Source organism: Colossoma macropomum, unplaced genomic scaffold (assembly GCF_904425465.1).
Source record: "Colossoma macropomum unplaced genomic scaffold, Colossoma_macropomum, whole genome shotgun sequence".
NCBI lineage: Eukaryota > Metazoa > Chordata > Actinopteri > Characiformes > Serrasalmidae > Colossoma > Colossoma macropomum.
In genome coordinates this window covers 34534060-34558906 of record NW_023494785.1, presented here as the reverse complement: position 1 = coordinate 34558906, position 24847 = coordinate 34534060, and the positions used below count along the sequence as shown (strand labels likewise).

The 24847-nt window shown below is 37.5% G+C and overlaps 1 protein-coding gene across 2 annotated transcripts; it reads left to right on the top strand.

The window, feature by feature from the left end:
* The first annotated feature begins 1803 nt into the window (after positions 1–1803).
* mapre2 (microtubule-associated protein, RP/EB family, member 2) lies at positions 1804–23913 on the top strand. Of its 2 annotated transcripts, none has more exons than XM_036592165.1 (7): positions 1804–1928; positions 8194–8321; positions 14642–14787; positions 16894–17110; positions 17329–17474; positions 17776–17934; positions 22569–23913. In XM_036592165.1, the coding sequence occupies exons 2-7, from the start codon at positions 8201–8203 to the stop codon at positions 22647–22649; spliced, it is 870 nt and encodes a 289-aa protein (XP_036448058.1). In that variant the 5' UTR covers positions 1804–1928; positions 8194–8200; the 3' UTR covers positions 22650–23913. The 2 variants fall into 2 exon arrangements, with proteins under 2 accessions (XP_036448058.1, XP_036448049.1); XM_036592156.1 differs by lacking the exon at positions 1804–1928 and adding an exon at positions 5055–5316.
* The last annotated feature ends 934 nt before the right edge of the window (positions 23914–24847 follow it).

The following is a 24847-nucleotide window of genomic DNA, read 5'->3' as shown; positions in this document are numbered from 1 at the left end:
CTCTGGTTTTTGTCATAGTGATGGATGACTAAACGAATTTTGCCCATGTGTCACCTCATATTTATACTCCAGTGAAACAGGAAGTCATGTCTGACCATTTAAGTGCTTCTACATGTAAAATTTTAATGGGAATATACTTTAGTTAGATTTCAGTCATAGGAATTTGTAGGGTTCCAACAATTGTGGCACACATAAATTTGAGAAAAATATAAGATTTAGATTTTTTCTTTCAATCCTTGTACTTCACATAAAGGTATATTCCATTTTTTTTTGTTAATTTTTTGAACGAAAGATGTAAAGGATAATCAATAAAGAATGTTTTTACAATCCATTTTGCTCATGTTTACCAGGGGTGCCAATGTTTGTAGAGGGCACTGTAGCAACCTTCAGCTAATAAAATAATGGAACAGCCCTTAAGACGGCAGGAAATATAAAGGCCAAGTGGACGAGGGCCTGAAACAGGCAGAGGATCACAACTAAATGTTTAATTTATTGTCTCTAAAATACTGTCCTTAATTCTGTTTTACCCAACCCAATGAGCAGGCAAATTTTGTGGTCAAATTCAACCACAATATACAATTGCCTAATTATTCACTTAGCAGTGAAATGTATACATAAAATTTGAACTACACATAAAAACACATTTTTCATACACATTGTTTCTAATATTTAGAATTTCCAAGCTAGCAAGGAAGCCTTCTCTGACTTCTCATTTATAATTAAAAACCTGACTCTGGAACTTTTTGAAGTTTTTTTGTTTGAAGTCTAAAGTCCTTAAAGTCATTCACATGATTCCGACATGCTAGTTTATTCATATTGAACATAATCATGTTGTTGTATCTAATCTCTGCAAGTATTTTAGTAATACAAAACTGTGGAAAACATAATTTATATCAGTTAACCATTTAAGATGACGCCTATGTAAACTGTATTCTAATATGACTGTTACAAGCTTCAAACGTCCAAGTTTAATTTAGAATGGCCAAAAAATGTGAATCAATTTTAGCTTGGGGCTAATGTACTACTGGAATCCCGTAGGGGCACCAGCAGGAATTAGCATTGCCACATGTGTGTTTTTCCACATTTTTGACCAAGTTCTGATACTTTATTCACAGTTAACTCTGATCAGGGTCTGCCACTGGGTATCAGGGAGGGTCTGTCAAACATGATATATTATTGGTTAATATCATTTTTCCCCTCTGGTGCAAGATGACGCAATTAAAATTCATAAGATGTTTTAGAGGCAGGCAAAACTAATAACATATTGACAAAAGGTTATAGGGGTTACAAAAGCAATTGCCTTAATATGACCAGTCCATGAACTAACAAGGTAAATTTGTAGTACGCCTAACAAAAATGTATCACTGTCTTAATCATCGTCTGGAATACAGACCCCGGGACTAATATACTGCACGTGCAGTTTTGCCAACAGCAATAGAGATAACAGCAATACTTCTGACATCTGAAAAAGATAAATTGCAATACTGCTTGGGATGGGGAGATGCCATTCTTGGTCCGAGTCCACGGATGCTCTCTGTGTCGGATGAAATTCAAGGCGTGGTCCGTTTATGACCAAACCTCTGCTGTGAGCATTACCTCGATGGAAACATGCGTTTAAAATGTGCTATTTATCAACACTTATGTTTCCACTGTTCTAATTTCCAACTATATTTAAGTTCATTCTCAAAGTGTAGCGCACATTTACATTACAATAACTCATGTATTAACACGGCACTGGAGTGTAGTTGGTCAAAAAACCCTCCTCGCGTCCACATGTCATGCCTACACCAATCGCTGAGAGGTGCTCCTCGTCAAATCGACCTCACTCGAAGAAAGGGTTTTTTCTTCACTACATTTGAGAATGACTGTTTGAGGGTGGGGTGACTAAGCGAAAGCGCATCTAGCCGAGTTTGGAGTTCAGTTTACGGGTGAGTCCGACGTTGTCTGAAAGTGTATGTAACTGGCAAAGCGATTTCGTGACTTCTCTGGTGTAGCTACTCCAGCAGAGCTGTCAAGTAACCGATATTTTTAACAACTGTAAAAAAAATCCAGAGAAGGCTAGCTTGTTGGCTGTGCTAGCGAAGCAGCAGCTGCTCTGAGTCAACTGTGTATTAGCTATTAGCTTTTATGCAATAATAGCTGTCACTGTTTACTGTGTGATCGCATTGCCAATAAAAACATTGATGTTATTTTGCAGTATTTACCGTCGACGGTTTTCTTTGGCTTGAAGCTCCGAGTCAATCCACTTTTATGGAATTTTGTTTAATGTTCTTGTCAGCTGGACATTACAGCATAAAACTAGCTGGTTAGCTTTTTTGCTAATAGGCTTCGTGTGTGCGTGCAGGCTGAGATAGCTAGCTAGTAAGAGTAAAACGATCTGTGCAGTAAGGCACTTGGTCACAGGCAACATGTTACAGATTGTTGAGTTGGGGAAAAAAGTGCAAGCTGAATGGCTACATTAATCTGGGTGGCTCCAAGCCCTGACTCAACAAGGCTGCTTTAACCAGAAGAGGCTGTTGAAAAAAGTCGTACAGTTTAAGTGAATTGTCAGCAACGTGGCTAAAGTTGTCTTCCAAGACAGTGCAGCAAATCAGTATGTTAAATATTTTTCCACTGTCACACCCTGATTACTTGAATGTCACGTTTTAACTTTGTTTCATTGCGTACATCATAGTGCTAACAGGTTTGGTCTTCTGTTAAACAGCAATACACCAAGTTTCCTTAACGGAAAATGTAACTTTTGCATGTATACAAAGATATATTGAGAAATAAATAATTGCTTAAGAATCAACCCCACTAACATTTCACACTGTTAATTTACCTTATTCTGTGATGGACTGGCGACCTGTCCGGGGTGTTTTTTGCCTTTTGCCCAGTGAGTGCTGGGATAGGCTCCAGCACCCCCCTCGACCCAGGAGGATAAGCAGCTTAGATGATGAATAAATGAATGAATTTACCTTATTCCTGAATAGTATAGTTTAATGCAGACTACTTTTTAATGTTAACGCAAGTAAGCTCCCATAATGCCCTAATAGAGAGGTGCTCACATTCATACCTTGGATACCACTGTGTTTACCCTGTTCTAAAACACGATTCAACCCCTCTGCTAGTTATTAGGAATGCATCGATATGGGAATTCTGGACAGATGCTGATGTCCATTATTTTTAATGTACATATGCATTGATAACAATACCAATGCTGATACATAAACATTTATTAAAAATGTATGTATCAAAGACTTACATTTACCTGGATTAGCATTGTTGAGAAATCTAAAATTTACATCTATAGAGTTGCTAATGCAGTAAACTGCATAACATGCAGACATTTTAGTGCGGTCATCAGGTGTCACCTCAACAATCTCTTCTGGAGTACAATAAATACATCATCAAATATTGGTTTGCAATATCGATCAAATCTAAACGTGTACAATGTCAATATTTTTAAGCAAATATCTGCTGATACTGATATGATTTCAGTATCTAAAAAATCTAAAATTGGTGCGGTCTTATGATCGGTACTTCAGTGTAGTTAGCAGTACTTCAACTGGAGGTGTACTTTTTGCTAAACTGTTTATCTGTTGTAGACCCCCAAGACTGAAATTAAGCACTGTTGGCCTAATACTAACCTGCATAATACAGTGTTGTTTACATATTGTAGTTACTTATTCATTAGTTCTACATCTGTGACTATACTTTCAGTAATACCTAATATTAGCTGTCATTGAAGCTACAGGGTAGTAGTTGCATTCTTGTTTATAAGCCTAAGTTGTATGGTAATGTTGTGGTCATATTGCAGTATAAGCAGCTTTACTACAGCTTTACTACAAAGATGCTCATCAGACTATCCAGTAGATACAGAAAACAAATGAGTTTACAGATTACAGTTCACTACTGTCCTGAGAGTATGAGAACCTGAATGCGTTTCAAACAAAAAATTAACTCTGTTTACTAATAATTTCATTTTAGAATAAATGTAGTCACTTCTGTTTTTTTCCTCTCTGCAGTCAGTAGATTTTTTGTTCTTGAGTGCATTGTAAGAGTAGTGCACTTTCTCCACTGCAAGCAAGCTTAAGGGGAAGCCAATAGTGTGCCACAGTAGCTACTGAGCAAAATATTATTGCTTCTGTGAGTTGCAAAATGTGATGGAATTGGTTGTGTGCATGATCACCTTTATTTAAGAGCACAAAATCACCAACAGTTTGTGGTAAAGGAATAGGGAAAACAGTATGGCTTAGTGATGCACAGTGATGTGCTGTGGCCTTTCATCTCCTCAATGAAATACCCAAGTCCCTTGACAGCAAGGGGAAAAGTGAGCCAGAGTTAAGAAACCTGGAGTGAATTCTCCAAGTGGCCCTTTTGGTGGACATCACATTTCACCTGGACGCACAGAATCTCCACCTCCAAGGGAGAGAGAATCATCCAGGTAACATGCTGCATGTGGTTCAAGCAATCCAAAACAATCCAGTAGTCACAGTATTGTGCACCTGTTAAAGAGCTTCTTCACTTTATGAAACAGATACCCAACAGATAACCACCAATAAAATATAGCCAACATTTGACCACATATTTTCCACATTTGTAGCACTTTAGCCGGACTACATTTGTAGATGTTTTGGAGAGATAGAAGGGAGTGTTTGAATGAAGATTCCAGAATGTGAGCAAGCACAAGACACATTTTGATTTCCTTTACAACTCTTTGTGATCTATTTGTGTTGATCCTAGCTACAAGTCTACAATAACCATAAGGTATTACACTGTGATAGAAGTGAGGTTAAAATGACCCATAGCGCCCCCTGTCGCCGGGGGGCGCTATGTTCAGTATTGCTAATCTGGTCTGCAGTGAGAAAGACGTCTGGCCTAAGAACAGCTGTCAAGTATACTGTCCTGTGATAGAAGCGCATCTGGCGCTGACGATATAATGTATTTAATCTGTTTTAGGCGTTCAGAAGGGCCGTTTTTATGTTTTAGCAAGAGTGCAATCGCCACTCCCAGAGTCACATGATTAAACTGTCGTCCAGCTTGCCAGTGACGTCGCAGTCGAGACGTCACAGAGAGAGAGAGAGAGAGAGACTGACTCGCCCGCCTAGAATAAGCAGCGCAAAGAGCCGAGGTGCGGCGCAGGGAGTTGCGGTGGTCGTCTTTTCCTCATCTGGAGCGAACAGGCAATCTGTTCAACGTTTCACAAAACCAAATGCCAGGTCCTACCCAAGCACTGTCCCCAAATGGAGAGAACAATAACGACATCATTCAGGACAATGGAACCAATATCATCCCTTACAGAAAAAATACAGTGCGAGGAGAGCGCGCCTACAGGTAAATCAGTGCAGTGCTCTTTTTGACATGGTATTTCTAAAGCTAAGTCAAACGTCAACATAAAAAGGATTGACTCGCCGTGAAAGTCTATTATATAACGTTACAGGCTATCGTTTATTTTTACTTTGAATGTAAACATATCTTTCCGTATGCAGCAGCTGAAAAGGGGTCGTAATTGTGTGTTGCAAGGAAGCTGGACAGACTCCATTTAATTAACATACTTAAAAAGGATATGTCTGGATATCAGTTGTTATGCATTATTCTTGCGGTGTTGATCAAGGAAAATCCTAAAGGCGGTTACTATGACGCTGACAACCGTGTTGATACTGCGCTAGCCTGGGCTTGTAACCTAAAATAGTAGGCTAGTGTCCATTTAGCTAGCCGTTGCATAATGTTAATCGAATAATTTCCATAATCAAATACGTTCAACCTCTGAAAGGAATATTAAGTCATCAATATTATAATATACGCTGATAATAAAAGATACGTTCATTCCAGTCAGGGAATACCGCAGGGCGTCTTGAATGTTGGTCGTTAGATAGCTAGCATAGCGGCTATCCTATTTTTTTGTCCTCGTCTCTCAGGAAACCTCACTGGAGGTAGCTAACATTAGCTTGCTACCCACATCGTTAGCTAGATGGATCCCTCTCCAGCTGAGGACATCACTTTGCTGTTCGCTTTGACTGTCTGATAACTGTTTAGGTTTAAGACGAATGTCTGGTTTCGCGTATGTGATGCGCACTTTAACCACTTTGGCTGTAATCGGACTAGTGCAGGCAAATGACCAAACCTTTTATCTGGAAAGGCGGCGTATAAACTAAGACGTTGGCATTGTGAAAAGAATAGGGATACATTTTCTTCAGTAGACCAAACGGCTTTCGAGAAGCTTACACAAGACATGTAAATCTAAAACGTTACGAGGCAGACTTTGCCTTGGTTGTTTACTGTACAGTTGTTAGGAACCGCAACGTACTGTATGTATACAACTGAACCGCAACGTAATGTTTGTATACAACTGAATACCTTACGCAGTCATCCTATAAGTTTGTAGTTTGTGTCATTTTCCCACAAATAACCAACGATTCTTTATCCTTAAATGTTTAATGGCATCGTATTCGCTGCTTTTTCATGTTCAATTCCTTACCTTGACTGTGGAGATGGAAGTGCCCCCTCCAGTAGAGACCTCAACACTTCAAGGACATAATTAAACTCCGTTCCTACAGTGCTACATGCTCCATTCCGTAGCCAGGCTTGAAACTGGGTTACTGTATTGTTTACCCTGTAGCACTGGATTTTATTTAAAGAAAAGCGAAACTTGTTCAGTGCAGTAGCCCCGCACCTATAGATATATATTACACCCATGGTCTTGTCCAGGGTTCTACACTTGTAGCAGTTCATGTGTTAGTTCTTGGAATTTATCAAGGTTTGGGGAAGATGAGAAAATGATGTTTGAAACTCTTTATTGATATTTAGTGTGCCTCCTTTGTGTTTAAAATAGATTTAACAGTATTGTTCAAAAACACAAAGAAAGACTTGCAGATATGAGGTGCTGGCAACTGATTTCAAAACAAAAACTGTGAGTAATATCCCTTTATAATACCTTACATTTGTAGATCTCAGTTACTGTAGCTGGTATCTTTATTATAACATTATAGCATTATTGCTTAATCTACTTAATTAGTTTCTACACTTCAGTAAGACACTTAAATAGATGCACAAAAGTATACATAGTCGACACTCAGCATTTGCATAAATAGGACCTAATTGACGTCCTTCAATGATTTTGCAGACTGCCATTGTTTTTGTCCTCACTTACCTAAATGGTAATGTAATAGGCTTCATGAAAGAACATTAAATGATGTCTAATTCTTAATGATTTATTTGTTACAGTTTGTGTACATGTAGTTTTATATGTTTGTAATTCATACGTTATAATTCATCAATGACTGCTGTCAAGAGCATTGTTCGAGATTTGCATAGCCATCCCAGAGAGTGTTGTTCAAGACTTTGGCAGTTGCATAAGAAGTATGCACTAACAAACATTTGGTGAAACATCATCTTTGATTTCAAGCAGAATCATTAACATGAGCTAAGTCACAAATAGCTAATAACTTTGCTTTTCGCTGTTATCTTTTAGACTACTGATGACTTTTTTTTTTGCAAAATAGGCAGTCTGACTGGCTGTTCAGAAGAAGGAACTGAAGTAGTTGTTAGTGTCTAGAGTCTTAGAGAGTCCATATCATGGATAACCTAATTTTTCACACTTTTTTTAATTAAAAAAGGTCAATGTGGCAAGTAAATATTGTTCCAGTTGTACCAGTCACTCTTCAGACCATTTTGAAATCACTGTTTTTATGAGGCACGAAGACCAACTCATTTACAAATTTCTATCTTTCCTGTGTACAATTTTAACTCTGCCTATTCATGCTGGAATTATAAGGAGTGTTACAAGTTGGGCTGCTTTTTGAATGAGGTGCGGTCAATCAGAATAGAGGTCATTTACATAAAGCAGTCTTATAGGCACAGTGACAGAAACAGACTGTTTAATTTAAAGACAAAGTTGAAAATGGTCATGTAAAAACTAATCATAAAAAATAAAATACATGAAAATTGTAGGTTATGGGTTTTAAATATACCTGCCCCATGGGCATATTAATATGTGGAAGAATATTATTCTTGCTATCACTGTCGTATCACTGAATAAGACAAGAATTTGTTGTTAAATCTGTATTTGAATTGAAACAAAAATAAAGAAAAATGTTTAGTGTCAGATTCAAGCTTTGGTGGATCTAGTTTTGTGCATTTCCTTTATAAACGTATTAATGAATGTGGGCTTTCAGTGAAAAAGATGACAGTTTTCCTTCGTGTCCTTCACAGTTGGGGAATGGCAGTCAACGTGTATTCTACCTCAATCACCCAGGAGACTATGAGCAGGCATGACATCACTGCCTGGGTGAATGACCTGCTCTGTCTAAACTACACGAAAGTGGAGCAGCTTTCCTCAGGTAAGCCTGGTACTCAGCTGAGTCTGAGCAATCATATAATAGCAGAACATTTGAATATTATAGCATTACTATGAAGCCTAAATATCTCTACGCATTGTGCATTATATGGTGCTCATATTTTGTTCACAGTCTTATGCTTGATGCTATCTAGACAATTATCCAGAGCTGAAAATTAACATTGTGAGGCTTTGTGATAACTAGACGGAAACGGTCAAATGTAAAGGAGTTTTTTTAAAGGAGCTTTGTTTTTCAAAAATAAAATCTGCTTGGTTCTGTTTAATTCAATTTTTCAAACATAGTAGCGTTAGTATTCTGTATGTTTTGTAAAACTGTTGCGTTCTCATGCCTGTTTTTCTTGACTGTATAATACATGATATGGCCAAAAGTATGCGGACACCCTACCATCACACCTATATGAGCTTGTTGGACATCTTAAATGTCATACAAAAACCATGGGCCTTAATATGGAGTTGGTTCTTTTTTGTGGCAATAACGGTAATAATCTTTTCACAAGATTTTAGAGTGTGTATTTGTGCCCATTGAGTCAAAAGAGTATTTGTGTGGTCAGGCACTGATGTTGGATGAGAAGACCTGGCTTGCAAAAGACATTCCATTTCATCCTAAAGATCTTCAGTGGGGTTGAAGTCAGGGCTCAGTGCACAGCAATGCAGTTCTGCCATACCGAACTTATCAAACAATATCTTTATGGACCTTACTTTGTATACAGGGGGACAGTCATGCAGGAATAGGAAAGGGTCTCCCCAAACTGTTGCCACAAAGGTGGAAGCATATAAATGTATTTGCATGCTCTAGCATTAACCTTTACTAAAACTAAGGGACCTAGCCCAAACCCTGAAAAACATCCTAGACCACTATCCCTCCTCCACCAAACTTCACTGCTGGCTCTATGCATTCCAGTAGCCAGCATTCTTCTGGCATCCGCCAAATACAGATTTTTTTTTTGATCATACCACCAGACAGTGAAGTGTGATTCATCACTCCAGAGAGCACATTTCCACTGCTGCAGAGTCCAGTGACGCTGTGCTTTACACCAGTCCAGCCAACGCTTGACAGGCCTAAGATTACTATGCACAGTGTTTGGCTAAGAAAACCCATTTAATGAAGGTACCAATGCACAGTTCTTGTGCGTTTCTTCCATAGGCAGTTTGGAACTCTGTACTGAGTGATGAAACAGAGAATAGGTGGGTTGTATGTGCTTCAGCAATCAGCTGCCCCACTCTGTGAGTTTGTGTGGCCTGTCGTTTTGTGGCTGAGGTGTTGTTTTTCTTTTTATAATAATAGCACTTACAACTGACAGGGGCAGATCTAGCAGGACAGAAATATCACTGACTTGTGGCAGAAGTGGGATTCTATGACAGCGCCATGGTTAAAGTCACCAAGTCAGTATGACCCATTCTACTGCCATTGTTCATCTGTGGAGATTGCATGGCAGTGTGCTTGACTTTATACATCCGTTAGCAATAGGTGTGACTGAAACCTGAATTCCATAATTTGGATGGGTGTTCACATACTTTGGACCATAGATTGTATGTAGTACTGTGCACAAATTTTTAGGCATGAAAATGAGATTTAAAGAGCTTGTTTATCTGAGCAATAAGTTGTTATTTACTCACTACTATTTATACAGTAAATACTATTAATATTAATATAACAAGTAGTGATTTATGTATGTCAGTGTGTTTTACTATTTTCCTCCCTCTTCTCATTGCAGTCCAGCAGTAATTGTAGTTATCCTACAGCACAAAGATCATTTACGTAAAGCAGTCTTATAGGCACAGTAACTGAAACAACCTGTTTAGGTAAAAGACAAAAAGTTAAAAAATGTTCTTGTAAAAATGAATTATAAAAAATAAAATACAAGAAAAGTGTGGGATATGGGTTTTTAATATACCTGGCCCACATATTAAAGTGTCCTAAAAGGACACATTAATATGTGGTAGAAAATGTCTCTTGCTATCCATGTCATGTCATGGAACAAAACATGAATTTGGTTTTAAATCTGTATTTGAACTGAAAAAAAATGTTTAAATTAGTGTCAGATTCATGCTTTGGTGGTTCTGGTTTTGTGCATTTCGTGAGTTTTCAGTGATAATGGTGAGCAGTAAGTTGTTATTTACTCACTATTAATATTAATACAAAAAATACCAATAATATTAATACAATAAGTAGTGATTTTATGTATGTCACTGTGTTTTACCATTTTCAAACTTCTCTTAATGGCAGTCCAGTATTAACTGGAGTTATCATCCAGCACCTGGTTGAAGTTTATCACATCCATATGATGGCTGGGGACATCAAGGAGATATCCGGAACCAAAATGTATTTTTCAGACTAGCTCACAAGATATCAACTACTTATTCGAAAACAAGAAATTCTTGTTACTTTAAATTCTTGTTTACTGTATTTGTTAATGTACATTCTAATGATATATTGTGTTTCACCATGCTTATTGCCAGACAGATAAATGGTTTTAAATAATGTGATAAGACACCTGAACGTTTTGCATGCTGTATATACTGTGATAAATACTGTTATTGTTATACATGGAAATGAGCAGTAGGTACATCTTATCTATTCAGTGAACTAAAATAATCTTTTTTTTCATTCACCAGCATAAAAATTATTCTTATTTATTTACTCTTAAGTACTCTGCTCTACTCTACTCGCAGAAAGGAGGTTTATAATACTTATGTAATGCCCTGAGTTCAAGGCCAGTTTAACACTTACGTCACTACTCTAATCCCTGAATTCAGTCTAGTAGTAATAGCAGTATAAACCCCGAAAGCAATGACTTGCAATAAGAAACATCAATTTTTTCATGTCCTAATGCATTCTGGTGTGCAAAGTGTTTTTGATGTGCTTACTGCTGTCCCTGTTTTTACTGCCAAAACTCAACCCTCAGCTCTGTTGTTATCTGTGGAAAATAAATAGATTGATTTCACATCTTTCCTCATTTGGTTTTATCAACTTCACTTATTGTTCAAAATGCTTGTAGTTGTTAATGGTAGACTGAGATGCATACTTGCTCTCTGTGAAGTTCCTTTCTGCTGTAATTTTGTATCATTTGAAACAGGGATGGGGCTAGATGTTAAATTTTTAATTTATCCACTGGTGTTCACATTGTAAGCATCATTCTTTATATTAGTGAGCCACTGACAGCTCTAATCTAATCTGTTTTTGCAAGCCAAGGATAAGGAATACTGCTGTGCAAGCTAGCTGTGTCTCATGATACCAGCAACAGTGGATAATATTAGTAATGTTAATTGCCAGGTTTTGTTGGAGTGCTTGAGGAAAGAAACTACCAAACTGTACTGGAGACCATTCCTCCAGGACCAGAGTTGTGCAACCCTGTAATAGCATTGCCTGCTTGGGTGGTCTTGTGATAGCATGAATTAGCTAGGCATTTTGGTTATATATGTTCTTTTTGTAGTCAGGCAGTGTCAGTCAGTGGATTCTGTCATTGTTTGTACCAGTCTGCAGCAATTAATTCTGTCATATTCATGGAACACATTAAATTGTAAAATTGTAGTAATGAACATATAAAACTACAGAATTTCATTGGAATTCCCCTGTAAATAATGGGATGATATTAAGGACATTTCTGTGAGAAAGCGTAATGTCAGTACAGCATTCATTTCTATTTCATAATAGAAAACCACTGTCCTTAATATTATGATAGAGATGAAACTCATTCACATTACTACTATGCACAGATATAATATGCTGTGTATTTATGGTTGATTTAAATATTCATTTTTGTTTAGTTATTAGCCTACTTCCAACTTCAAAAATGCTTCTGAGGAAAAAAGGCCTACTTCATATTACATTGGTTATGTAGGAAATGGTTGCTTAACATTTCTGTCATAATTCTTCACCCAATTCAACCTGCTGGTTGTTTGAATCCAGCTCTACAAAGTTGCTCTCCCCTTAGTTGCCTCCATCAGCTCTTTCTCCTACTTTTGGATGGTATTGCCTGCTATAAGCACCCAAAATTAGTGTTACATCAAAAAACATGCATTTAAACATTAATGTTACAAAAATAAAAAATAAGGTGACTTCTGTCAGTTACATCTGCTTGTTGGTTGAACAGCTGCACAGTGTTCGGAAGTGTAATGTGATTTAAATGAGATTGAATGAGATTTAAATTCACAGGGAATTCTATTGGTTATACCATTCATTATTCATCATTGCTACAGTGTCACATGACAGGGGACGTAGGACATCAGTTTGCGCCACAAATAGGCTGTTGCTCGGGCATCTTAAGTGCACGTCTTAGCAAATGATACTAAAAAGAAAAAAAAACAACCAAAAAGTAGGAGTAACTAGTAACATTAAATTTACTGTTACTTTTGAGTCCCACTATTGATCCGACACAGGCAGTAACACAGGGCTGACTGGCATTATTATGTCATGTCCTTGATAATGTCTTGAAATGCCACTATCGAAACACCCCATGGACACATGGATCGCTATATAAAAAGGGTCGGCTAATGTCTAACAAATCTGTTATTTGTATCCACTGAGCTATATCGTGTGACATTTAGGTTTGTTATCTTTGTTTTAACACAGGTGTAAGTGCCAAGCAGAGAGGGGTATAAAAAGATCTTGGCCACTAAAGATCCTTTGGAACATGACCAATTCCTCCCAGACATAGCTCAGATAAGGTAGTCTGCCCAAGCTAAGTAGTGAGAGAAGATGGTTGCTTTAAAGAAAACCCAATATGAGAGTTACAAGAGGCATTACTGTAGTGTTGACTTGTGCACAGTAAGCTATACAGATGCAAAAAAAGTGGATTTGAAAAGAAAGCTTCATATATAGATGTGTATATATATAGATATATGATTTTGTCTGTTTTCAGCATTATTTGTACCTGATTAGTTTCATAGGGGAAGGTTCTATAATGAAATTTGTAATGGATATATTGCCAGCCAATATGTATGAAATAAAGTAATATGTATAAGATAATGTAATTTCTCCCAAGTTACCACAGATCGCCTAGATTAAAAGGTCAGAGTCTGCATGTTCACATCAGCATTATGCGAAAAGTTTGATGCTCAATAACAACAACACGGCTCTCTTAGCAGGTGTTGGTATTACATTGGATTGGAACAGGACTACTATTACCGAGGGAGATCTAAGTTTAGCCAGTTACAGAAAGTAATTCACACCAGAATTATTACTTCAGACTTGTAAAAACTATTGATCTTGCAGATTTGTACTGGATTATGGCTCTCATTGGTAATGAATTACAGGGTCCTACATATTTTTGTCTTTTTTTCCGATCCGGTTCACTTTTTTGTGGGGTTTATTTAATTATTAAGTGATAATTAATTTTTTACATGACCACTTTCCAGCCTTTCTTAATCTCTTAGAATGAAACAGGCTTTTTTTTGTTACTGTGCCTTTAAGATTGATATATGTAAATGACTTCTGTTCTGATTGGCTGCCCTGTACTGTGCCTCATTCAAAAAGCAGTGTGGGCTGAAACAGTTCTTGTAACTTAAATACAAATGGTCAGAGTTAAACTGCTGTGAGCTGTATACTTGTACATGTGTAAATATGTTGGTTTAATAGATGGTATATTTAATAGTTAGTATAATAGATGGTACAAGTGAACAGTGGATTCAAAACAAGCTATTCTTGCAGCTTCATTTCCATATATAAACTGTGTGGACTGGGCAGTTAACAGTGTTTGCGTAGTACATCAAACACTTTTATTTCAGAAAAGTAAGGAAAATTGGGTTTCATGTGATATGGGCCCTGCAAATTATAGAACCTCTGCAGGTAAAACTAATCCAGTAGAGTTTTACTATTTGCTCTTTAATAGAGCATTATTAATAGAGCTTTACTATTTACTCTTTATTTTACTGAGGTGTGGAGTTTCAGAAATGCCTTTTTAATAAGTGGTTTGGTGGTGAGGTACACCATGTTTTGATTGTCCTAAGCCATATGACCAACAAAGTAACCAGCAGTAAGCCTGTAATAAGTCAGCTAACAAGGAGAATAAACATTACTGCCCTTCGCTGAACACAAATAGTGCTTTTCCATTTAGACAGGATAACCTTTTTTTCTGCAGTGAAGCAAATGGATATTTTCAGATCTATGATCCCATATGACTCTTGTCTAAAGCCTCAAGATTGAAGATGATGCTAACAGAATATGATAGGACATAACCAAGCTGCATTATGGGGACAGAACTGCAACTGTAGCATACAGTTACATCACTAATGGTCTCCTATATCTACTGTCACAGTAAGAGTCAATAAGGACCCTACAAGACTTATCTTCTCTTTTTGCAGGCGCTGCTTACTGTCAGTTTATGGATATGCTATTCCCTGGCTGCATCAGTCTTAAGAAGGTGAAGTTCCAGGCCAAGCTGGAGCATGAATACATTCATAACTTTAAACTTCTTCAAGCCTCCTTCAAGAGGATGAATGTGGACAAGGTAAGAAGTCTGGCAGCCAAACTGCCAAAGCTTTAGAAGGCAGACAAGATCAGGGCTGTGGGAAGTGGCGGGTACTGAGAGTACTGCAACATCCCAACTTTCAGAACTGCTGAAAATAATAATAACATAAGTATTTTCAGTATAATATATATTTGATATGTTTTTGTTGTAGGGTGGAGTTTGTATTTTTTATTTTATTGCTTAATTTATGTATTTTTTTTAAGTCAGCATTTAACATATGACTAAAATTGTTATTAAATAATGTTATATTATATAATATATTTCATAAAATATAACACTTGATGATCATTTCTAAAATTTTTAGGAAAATTTTTTAAATGGTAGTCTCAGTCCAACTTTGCATCATAACTTTTGGAAGCAAACAGTTGCGAGGTTGCTCCATCTGTTCTTCTATAAAACTTATTCAGACGTCAGCACTTAAAGTCAACTCAATATAAACAACATACATCCATTTTTAGTATTAAATGATGATATATTAAAAACAACGTCGCAATTTGACCCCAGGGGATGTTTGAATGAACATCAATAAACAAATGATACCCAGTTAAGCCATCACGAAAAGAATCAGTTAGATCTTCAACCAGCAGCAAACAGATTTTATTCAAATAAGTAGAGAGAGGACTGTTTTCTTCTGTTTGGAGATACTGAGTTGATATTAAATACTGATAAAAAAAAAAAGTTCAGTTTCTAGTTACTTTAGAGGGAGGCAGTGCACTCAGCCAGTTTCGAGAACAATTTCCAAGTCCATGTTACCCCGAGACTGAAACAAGACTGAGCTAAAATGATGGAAAGACTGAGACAGGACTGACACTGTTAATTTCTGAGTGCATGTTACTAAAATGCAGGCACGTGTAGCTGAGCAGAGCTATTTTAAATTGTTGTCTATGTCTACATGTATGTGACTTTGGTAGGGGCAAAAAATGCCCAGATGCAATTTTACATGCCCATCTACAACCCTATAATTTGCATAACCATACCTGTTGACATCAACCATGCATGACATCCAGCACGCCTGTTGACTGGTCAGTTCTTTGGGAAGGGCATGAAAAGTGCCGACATCCCCTTCATAGTTTGGAACGGGTCATTGCTGTTGCTCCGTTGTCATTGTTTCGTTCTTCACAATACCTGCGGGGTTAGAACATGGGCTTGTCTATGTAAATTTTGGGGGTGTAAATATCAAGTCAAGACTGTTATGCAACAGTGTAGGATTTTGGAATTGGCCGGTTTGCAAATGCTGGATTTGTATTTAAGAGAGGACAGCATTGTTTGATGTTCACAATGTGTCAGTTCCATGTACTGAACTCTCCTTATTTAATCATGCCAATGTAAATACAGTTTTCCATTTCATGGCACCTTTTGAGTGCATTCTGTGTATTCAAGTGTATTTCTGTTATTTTCTATATTTATTTGTATTATTAATATAATGGATTCATATTATTTATAATAGCTTCGGTTAGTTAACTGCAAATCAAGCATGGTTTTTCAGGTTGTAAAATATTTGCACTTAAATTTACACACAGTCCTACCAACCATGAATTCGATCATACAGATAGGCCAAAGATGAAATTAATGTATAAGAAAACTGTAATTGAAATTTCCGTGTACTCATTTTACAATCAGATTTGACCATATGCAACTTTAATAAATAAGGACCGTTGAATCTTCTGAACACAGATTTCAGTGTGTAGCCTTTCTGTGACCATGACACATGACAATGCTTGCCATGCCATAATCTGTTTGGCTGCCACCCAGCGTAAATGGCTTCATATTTGCATAAACTTTAGCTAGAGGGAGACAGATAAGAGGTTGCGGCATGGAGCTGTATTGTTGTCTCTCCGTACATTACGGCTTATTACATTATCAGTATCAACTATCCACTAGAAACGACACATTCTGTTTGATGTAAATTGTCCAAGCAATTTAAATTTAAAAAACAGCATAGTATTTCATCAACACAAAATAAACTTCCTTCCCATGTCCCAGAACAAGACAGCATACAGATATGTAAATATTACATAATATGAGAGTAACACAATAAAAAAAAATAAAGAATAATGGTCTGAAACTTCCACTTTTCTTTTCTAGATTATTCCAGTAGAGAAACTTGTAAAGGGACGATTTCAAGACAACCTGGACTTCATTCAGTGGTTCAAAAAGTTCTTTGATGCTAATTACGATGGTAAGGAGTATGACCCTGTGCAGGCACGACAGGGCCAGGATGCTATTCCTCCCCCAGACCCTGGAGAGCAGATTTTCAACCTGCCAAAGAAGTCTCACCATGCAGCCAGCTCCCCCACAGCAGGTCTGTTAGTATGTGTTTCTTATTTCTCACATTAGTGACCAGCTGTAAATAATGATTCTATCTGCTAACTGGTTAGCTGTGAGTTTGAAGACCCATCGGGCTTTGTGGCAGTGCTGACATTGCCAATGCTGGTAGTGTCCCCAAATCACTAAATCTAAACTTTATGATGCTAAGACTAACAGTGCCATCCACATACTTTTAAACCATTGTGTGAACAGGAGCTACTAGATCATCAACTTCAACTCCTAAATCGTCCACATCAACCTCACGACCCTCTTCAGCCAAAAAGATCCCTGTGATGTCATCAACACCCGCCAAGGGAGAGAAGGAGCTGGAGGCTCAAGTAGCACAACTTAACGAACAGGTTCACATCAACAGCCCTTTTAACTCATGTTCTTGTCAGTTTGATTAACATATTTCCCCAAATCTTAATTCTTAATTGTTTCATTAATGCCATTTCCTAGAGTACTAAATACTGTGTCAGACTGTGTGTTGAAGGTCACTGGTGCACAGAGGTTTTAATTTATCATTTCAAATAATTAATAGGGTTAATTAAAAAATTTACAGTTAAAACACTCTATTTAAAAAACACTCTATTTAAAAAAGTTCTACTCTTGATACCCGTCCTTCCAACTACATGCTCTCTCCTGTTCCTGTCTGCGTAGCTGAACACATTAAAGCTTGCGCTGGAGGGTGTGGAGAAGGAGCGGGATTTCTACTTTGGGAAGCTTCGGGAGGTGGAGCTGCTGTGCCAGGAGCAGGGCCAGGATAATGGGCCCTTCGTTGAGAGACTTATGGAAGTGCTGTACTCCACAGATGAACAGGTCAGTGTTCTCTACCTTTCTTTGAGAATTTTTTGTGAATCTTGTTCATGTACTAGATTTTTTTTAGACAGGGCAGTGAACCCTTGGTACTATAATCCTTGGTACTATAATCCAGCTCAAATAGGGCTAATGATGAAACTGATGAATAACAAAACTGTCTGTGAAATTTGTGTGTAATAAGATTTGGCCATACGCAATTTTGATACATAAGTTACAATGTCCATATGCAATTTTGATACATAAGCACATTGTAACTTATGTATCAAAATTGCATATGGCCAAATCTTATTACACACAAATTTCACAGACAGTTTTGTTATTCATCAGTTTCATCATTAGCCCTATTTGAGCTGGATTAGTTTTACTGGGGGAGATGCTGTAATGATGAGTGATTACCTTGAATTTAATCCAGTACATACCCACAATATCCATAGTTTGTGCTAAGTAATAATTCCGGAGTAAATTACATTGTATAATTCACTGAACTGCTCTTTGAATAATAGTAGTCTTTTTTTCTTTTTTTTGGGCACCATATTTGCCCTTTTGCCACATGGCATGTTGTTAACAATGTTGCTAACAATGTTTTACTATCCGGTGTCGACCAGAGGAGGATGGGTTCCCCTTCTGAGTCTTGGTTCCTCTCAAGGTTTCTTCCTGTTTCTCTAGGGAGTTTTTCCTTGCCACTGTCGCCACTGGCTTGCTCATGGGGGCTTGGACCCGGATTTCTTTTCTTTTTATTGCTCATTTCCTTGTAAAGCTGCTTTGTGACAACACCGGTTGTAAAAAGCGCTATATAAATAAACTTTACTTACTTACTTACTTACTATTGTTCGGAAGCGTAAATAACACAGATCCTTTATCCTGTACGATTCGACCAGTCAAATCACACACAACTTGCGCTACTGGTATCTTTCTTTTATGAGCCCAGTTCCAAAAAAGTTGGGACAGTAGGTGAAATGCAAGTCTACTTTGACCTGTATTTGAACAAAAACAGTACAAAGACAAGATAAATAATAATAATAAAAAAAACTACATATCAGCTTCATTGCCCTTTTGTAAATATACATTGATTTAAAAAATTCATGCCTGCAACATCTTCCAAAAAAGTTGGACAGGGCAATTTAAGATTAGAAACATTGTGAAATGTTCAAAAAACATCTTAGATACAATTAGAGATGAAACGGTATTAAAATTTCATATCACGATTATCATGACCAAAATTATCACGATTATCGGTATTATCGCGATATTGTTCAAAAGTGTTGAAAAGTAAAATAAATAAATAAATAAATACTGATTCCCAGAACTGAAACTTGTTTCACCAACTTTTATATTAACACAAATAGAACTGGCAGCAATATGCACTTTTTTGTTTAAATAAACATTAAAAAAAATAGTCAATTTGTAGTATTACTTATTGTATTATTATACTCTGTAAACAAAAGAATAGCAAATGTATTATTATTATTATTGCTGTTATTACTATTATTATTATTATGAGGTGGGTCTTAATGGAAAATGACTACTTCTAAAAAGTGCTGCACTCAGGGGATCTCTGTCCTAACTGCAACTGCAGCATTATTGTGCCGTTGTGGCGCTGTACCCCTAATCAATCCAGTGCACTAAGAAAAACAGCCAAAATCACAGAGGAATTGCGTGACCGTGCTGTGAGCTGCAGACAGTGTAGAACTCACACAGCGTGTCTTCACCTGTGGAGCTGCTTCTCTAAAAGCATTTTAAAACTAAAACATAACTTAAAATTAACGCGCATCTGAGCTGCAGCAGAAACACTCCTAAAGTTTAATCTCTGAAACTCTGCTTTTCCTGAAATCAGCACACAGCGTTTACTTGCGCGAGGTCCCGTCTCAAAGCACACTATCTTCCCTATGTAGTGCACTTCGTGGATCATGAAATAGCAACTCCTTCACCCAAAAAGTGCGTGAAATGTTCACAATAACAATATATTAACAATAGGTTACAAATTCCCTATTTACAACTCAACTGCTTGTTAATGATGATCGTGTTTGTTTGAACAGTAGCGCACTATGTAGGGGACACTGAGTGATTTGAGACGGTGTTATTCTCCTCTCAGACAGTAAACACCGCAAGCGAGACGAGAAAGGGGAGCTGTGCAGATTGAACTTCTGCAGCGTCTCATTCCAGAGCTTGTGTGAGTTAACTCAGAGCTCATTTTGGAGACACTGCTCCACAGAAATGTTAAAAGCTTTAGTTTCGATTCACAGTTGATTCACCGATTGTTTGTTTGTTTGTTTTTTTGACGCTAAAAGCTTCATTTTATATTATTAACGAACCATAAGCATAAGTTAAACCACACAAACCATGACATCTCTTCTATTTCGAAGTCCCCACGGACTTTTACGTTAAAGTTAACCTTGCATTCTCTAAAGTAGCGGGTGGTGGTCGCGAAGATGACTTGTAAGGTTTGATGTGTTGCCTCCTTTCGCCGCTATTTTCTTTCGGTCTGTTCTGCAGACAGGGTGGTCATCTGCAGACAGGGTGGTCATCTTCAATTAACTTTCCTTCTGCATCCTTATAAAACCCAAAACATGACCAAACGTCAGACTTGTTCTTCGTAGAAGGCTGAAATATCTCAGAATCTCTGTCACTACATTCCACCATATTCTCCCCTCTCTCCCTCTCTCTCTCTCCCCCCCCTTCCCCTCTACACACACACGCGCACACACACACACACACACACAGAGAGCTGCATCTGAGAGAATGATTCTGCCTTTGTTTGACTCAGTACAGCGAGTTTTTCACACCGTGATAATCGACCGCGGTTTTAGCGATACTTTAAAGTTCAAACCATACTACTAACCGTCATTAATTTTACCGCGGTTTACCGTGAATTTTATGAGCAAGGATGGGTCAAGGCTCACCACTTTGCAAAAAAATGCATCAGTTTAAAAAAAAAATCATCAGTTTAAAAAAATTATGTTCTTTAGCCAGGGAATCCGGAATCCAGAGAAATCTCTGTACATAAAGGAAAAGGCCCAAAACCGCAAATGAATGTCTGTGACCTTCAATCCTCTAGATGGCACTGCATTAAAAACCGGCATGTTTCTGTAATGGATATCACAGCATGGGTTTGGAAATACTTTGATGAAATGTTCTCAGTCAACACTGTTTTTCACTGCATCCATAAATCCAAGTTAAGACTGTACTATGCACTGCAGAAGTTATATTACAGCAGCATCCAGGCATGCTGTTCACTTCTCTGGGCTTAAGGTTATTTGAAATGGACTGATGCACTGTAGAAATGTGTACTGTGGTCTGACCAGTCAACCTTTCAGATTTTTATGGAAATATTGGGCGTTGTGTTCTTCAGACCAAAGAAGAAAAGCACCATCCAGACTGTTACCAGCGTAAAGTTAAAAAACCAGGGTCTGTCATGGTTTGGGAGGGTTTTATTGGGTAAGCTGCACATTTGTGAAAACACCTTTAACACAGTTTGGAGCAATAGTTGCTGCCTTTTAGACATTTTATTTCCAGTAACACCCATGCTTTATTTCAGTATTGACAACACCAAGTCACATTTTGCATGTGTGACAGCAGCATAGCCGCATAATCAGTGAGTGATGGTGTTAAACTGGCCTACCTGCAGTCCAGAACCGTTTCCTATTAAAAAGGTGTCTTATTAAGTTCAAAATATGACAACAAAGTGCCCTGTGCGGTTGGACAGGTAAAAGATCACATCCTATGTTTTTATAACGTTTTCGCTTTAATGCAGGTCAAACAGAATTAACTTATCACTGCGTTCTGTTTTTATTAGCATTTCATATACTGTCACAAATTTTCTGGAATGGGGGTTGTAGACTATATTATTAAAACAATATTGGTTACTTGAATCGTGGAATATCAGTCCAGCATAATTTTAAAGTAATTCTAAATTGTAAATCTAATTTGTAATTTCTAAAGTGCAAGAAAACAGAAATCCCAAAATATGAGAGAACATGTAGGTTTGACAGAGCTTCATTTAAACATACACAACACTGCTTTAACAGTCTAGTACAGGAGCTTAAACCTAGAGGACACTGTTTTGTTGAGTGCACCTCTACAGGACCAGGTGCAGAAGAGGCTCATGTATTATCCCTGTACAGGATGTGCTGACTTATTTTTACTCAGGAAGTCAACAAATCATGTTACGTACCACATGGCAAACTGGAGCCTGAGCAACTTGGTGTAGAAAAAATAAAAGAAGCAAATGGGGAAGAAAACATCTATAATTTTTTTTAGCTTGACATGGAACAAGTTTTCATGCTGTTATCAAATCTCTACTATGCTCCTCTTGATTTTTTTAAATCTGTGTCCTTCACCATGATTGTTATTGTGCTGGCCATTCCCCCTTTCCCTTTTTTTTCCCTTTTCCCTTTTTTTCACCGAGAATTTTTAATACATTTGAAAATATCTGGGCATCTTCAGCCCACAGACTGGAAAAAACACATGCATGCAGCAGTTTGTTTCTGGTGCGGGAGGGAGGGAGTTTGTCAGATCCTAAAAAAAATATATGCAAATATTTATGTGTCCACTCAGCATTAAATAGCTGTTGTAGTGACAAAATGGTGTTATAGATGTATTACATGAAGTGTCTTTTTGTGTGGATGTTTGTTTAGGAGGCCAGTGCAGAAGGAGAGGAACATGAGGCCCTGGCACAGGAAGGGGAGGTCCCTGACGACACACAGGATGAATACTGAACACCATCAAATACACACGTGTACACACACACACACACACCCCATTTGTGAATTTTTCCCTCAGCCACTTCCTCCCTCCTTCACCTTTTCTCATATTTTATTTTCTGCTTGAAGATGGTGTAAGAGAAACAATCCAAAATTGCCACTTGATTTTTTTTTTTGTGTTTTGTGACAATTGACTAAAACGCTAAATCTTGTTCCTGTATACGCCTCCCTGCTGAAATTGCAACTCAGCCCATCCACGTTTTCCCCTAAAGGATCATAAGGCTGAACAAAGACGTTTTCTTTCTCTCCACAGTACCATTGCTTTGTGATGTTACAGTTTATGAAGGATTGATGGCTTTGTTTCGTTTTCTGTGCATGGTCAGCTTCTTTCTCGCTCATACTGTGCTGATTAAACGTTTAAAGTTGACATATCGAGCCATGTAATCAGGACAACATTCTGCATTAAGTAAGATCCCTATCTTAATGAACATAATCAGCCTCCCAGTTGCTTCAATATTCTGCTTCTATATGTGGAATAGAACTGCATGTTAGGAATATCCAGTAATGCTTTGGAGCGCAAAAGATCTTAGTTCTGCACATCGCAATAGTAAACGGTGAACTGAGCTGGGGTACATTTGACAGAATGGCTCTATTGCTCTCCCTGACCATCATACAACATATAGAAATCTAAGCCATTTGGGTAGCTTGCTGTCTCAACTTCACAAACATAGGAGTCGGTTATTGCTATTAGGTAAGACTGAACTTCAATTTCAGCCATGTAGTTTGTTTTATAGTATCTGGTTAAGTCACTCTTTTATGTTTTATTATGTTTAGAAGCCTGCCACACTCTGGAAAAGAAAAAAAACGAAACAAAAACATGTATATTGAAAATATTTTAATATAATTTTAAAATACAGGTCTTAGCAGAACTAACGGTCTCCTCACTGAACTGTTTCATGCTGTTGCATTTAGTTCCATTATGAGCTCCACAGATCAAGTCATTTACTATTGTGTACAATGAAAAGGAATGTAAACATATGTACTGTTAATAATTATTATAAATAGAAAATGTTTTTTTTTTCTCTCAGTATCCCTCCATTATGCATTCCCCAAACTGTGTTGCATGTTTTCATTTTATTTGTGAATAACTTGACCTGCTTTTTACATATTTAATACAAAACAAAATGTTACGTGTTTTTTGTATGTTTAACTCGCTATTTTAAATCTCTGGAGAGATGGATGAACTTGCCGTAATAAAATTCTGTCACTTTCAAAAAAAAGTTTTGTTGTATGTATTTGATATTTTCCTATTATGAGTTTTGAGTTGTTTATTCTCAAGTCAAAGAGCTATTAATTAATGCTTATGTGTGTTTCTATGTTGAAATACACTATGTGGACAAAAGTATGTGGACATACCACGTCCATATGTGCTTGATGAACAAATCATTCCAAATTCCTGGGCATGATTATTGAGTTTTTCCCATGTTGCTTCTATAGCAGTGTCCACTTTTCTAGATAGGCTTTCCACTATATTTTAGAACATGCTTCCATTTAGCCTTAAGAAAATTTGTGAAGTCCAGCACTGATGTTAAGTGATAAGGTCTGGCTCGCAGTGTATAATCTCAAAAGTGTTTGATGGAGTTTCGGCTAGGGCTTAGCATAGTCAGGTAAAGTTCTTCCACACCAAACCCAATAAAAGATTCTTATGGTCTATTTCTCTGTCTACAACACTATATTTACAGATGAAGTAATGTAAAAAAAAAAAAAAGTCCCATCTTATCAGATGATGACTTTCAGATGACAAAATAGCAAATATTTAAATTTTACAGTTTTGGGACTGTGCCTTCTCTGGACCTGTGTCAACCACCTCGTCTTCATTCCTTCTCTCCCGTAAACCTCGTAAATGATTTGCGTGTGTAACCACATAACTGCAACCAATTATCGGGAATTTGTCCATTGCATTCTAAAAGCAGCCATCCCATCTCTAAGCATTTTGGAGTTGCTAATGATGGTGAAAATAAGCCAAACAATCTTGAAAGTTCAATTTAGTTGAAATTCTTGGGGCCTGTCCTAAAAGGATCCCTGGCCCTGTGGTCCTCCTTTTCCTTACTTTGAAGACGTCAATAACGTGTGGACATAGAGGCCAAGATACCTGGGGGGTGCTGGGCTTAAGAGTGTGCATTTGAGGCAGACTCATGCATCATTCAGCCTAT

Excerpts from the sequence above, each read along its gene's own strand:
- mapre2 (XM_036592156.1), top strand. The coding sequence starts at position 5,195 with ATGCCAGGTCCTACCCAAGCACTGTCCCCAAATGGAGAGAACAATAAC. Across the intron at positions 14,788-16,893 it reads AGAGGATGAATGTGGACAAG|ATTATTCCAGTAGAGAAACT; the intron begins GTAAGAAGTCTG and ends TTTCTTTTCTAG. Across the intron at positions 17,935-22,568 it reads TGTACTCCACAGATGAACAG|GAGGCCAGTGCAGAAGGAGA; the intron begins GTCAGTGTTCTC and ends ATGTTTGTTTAG.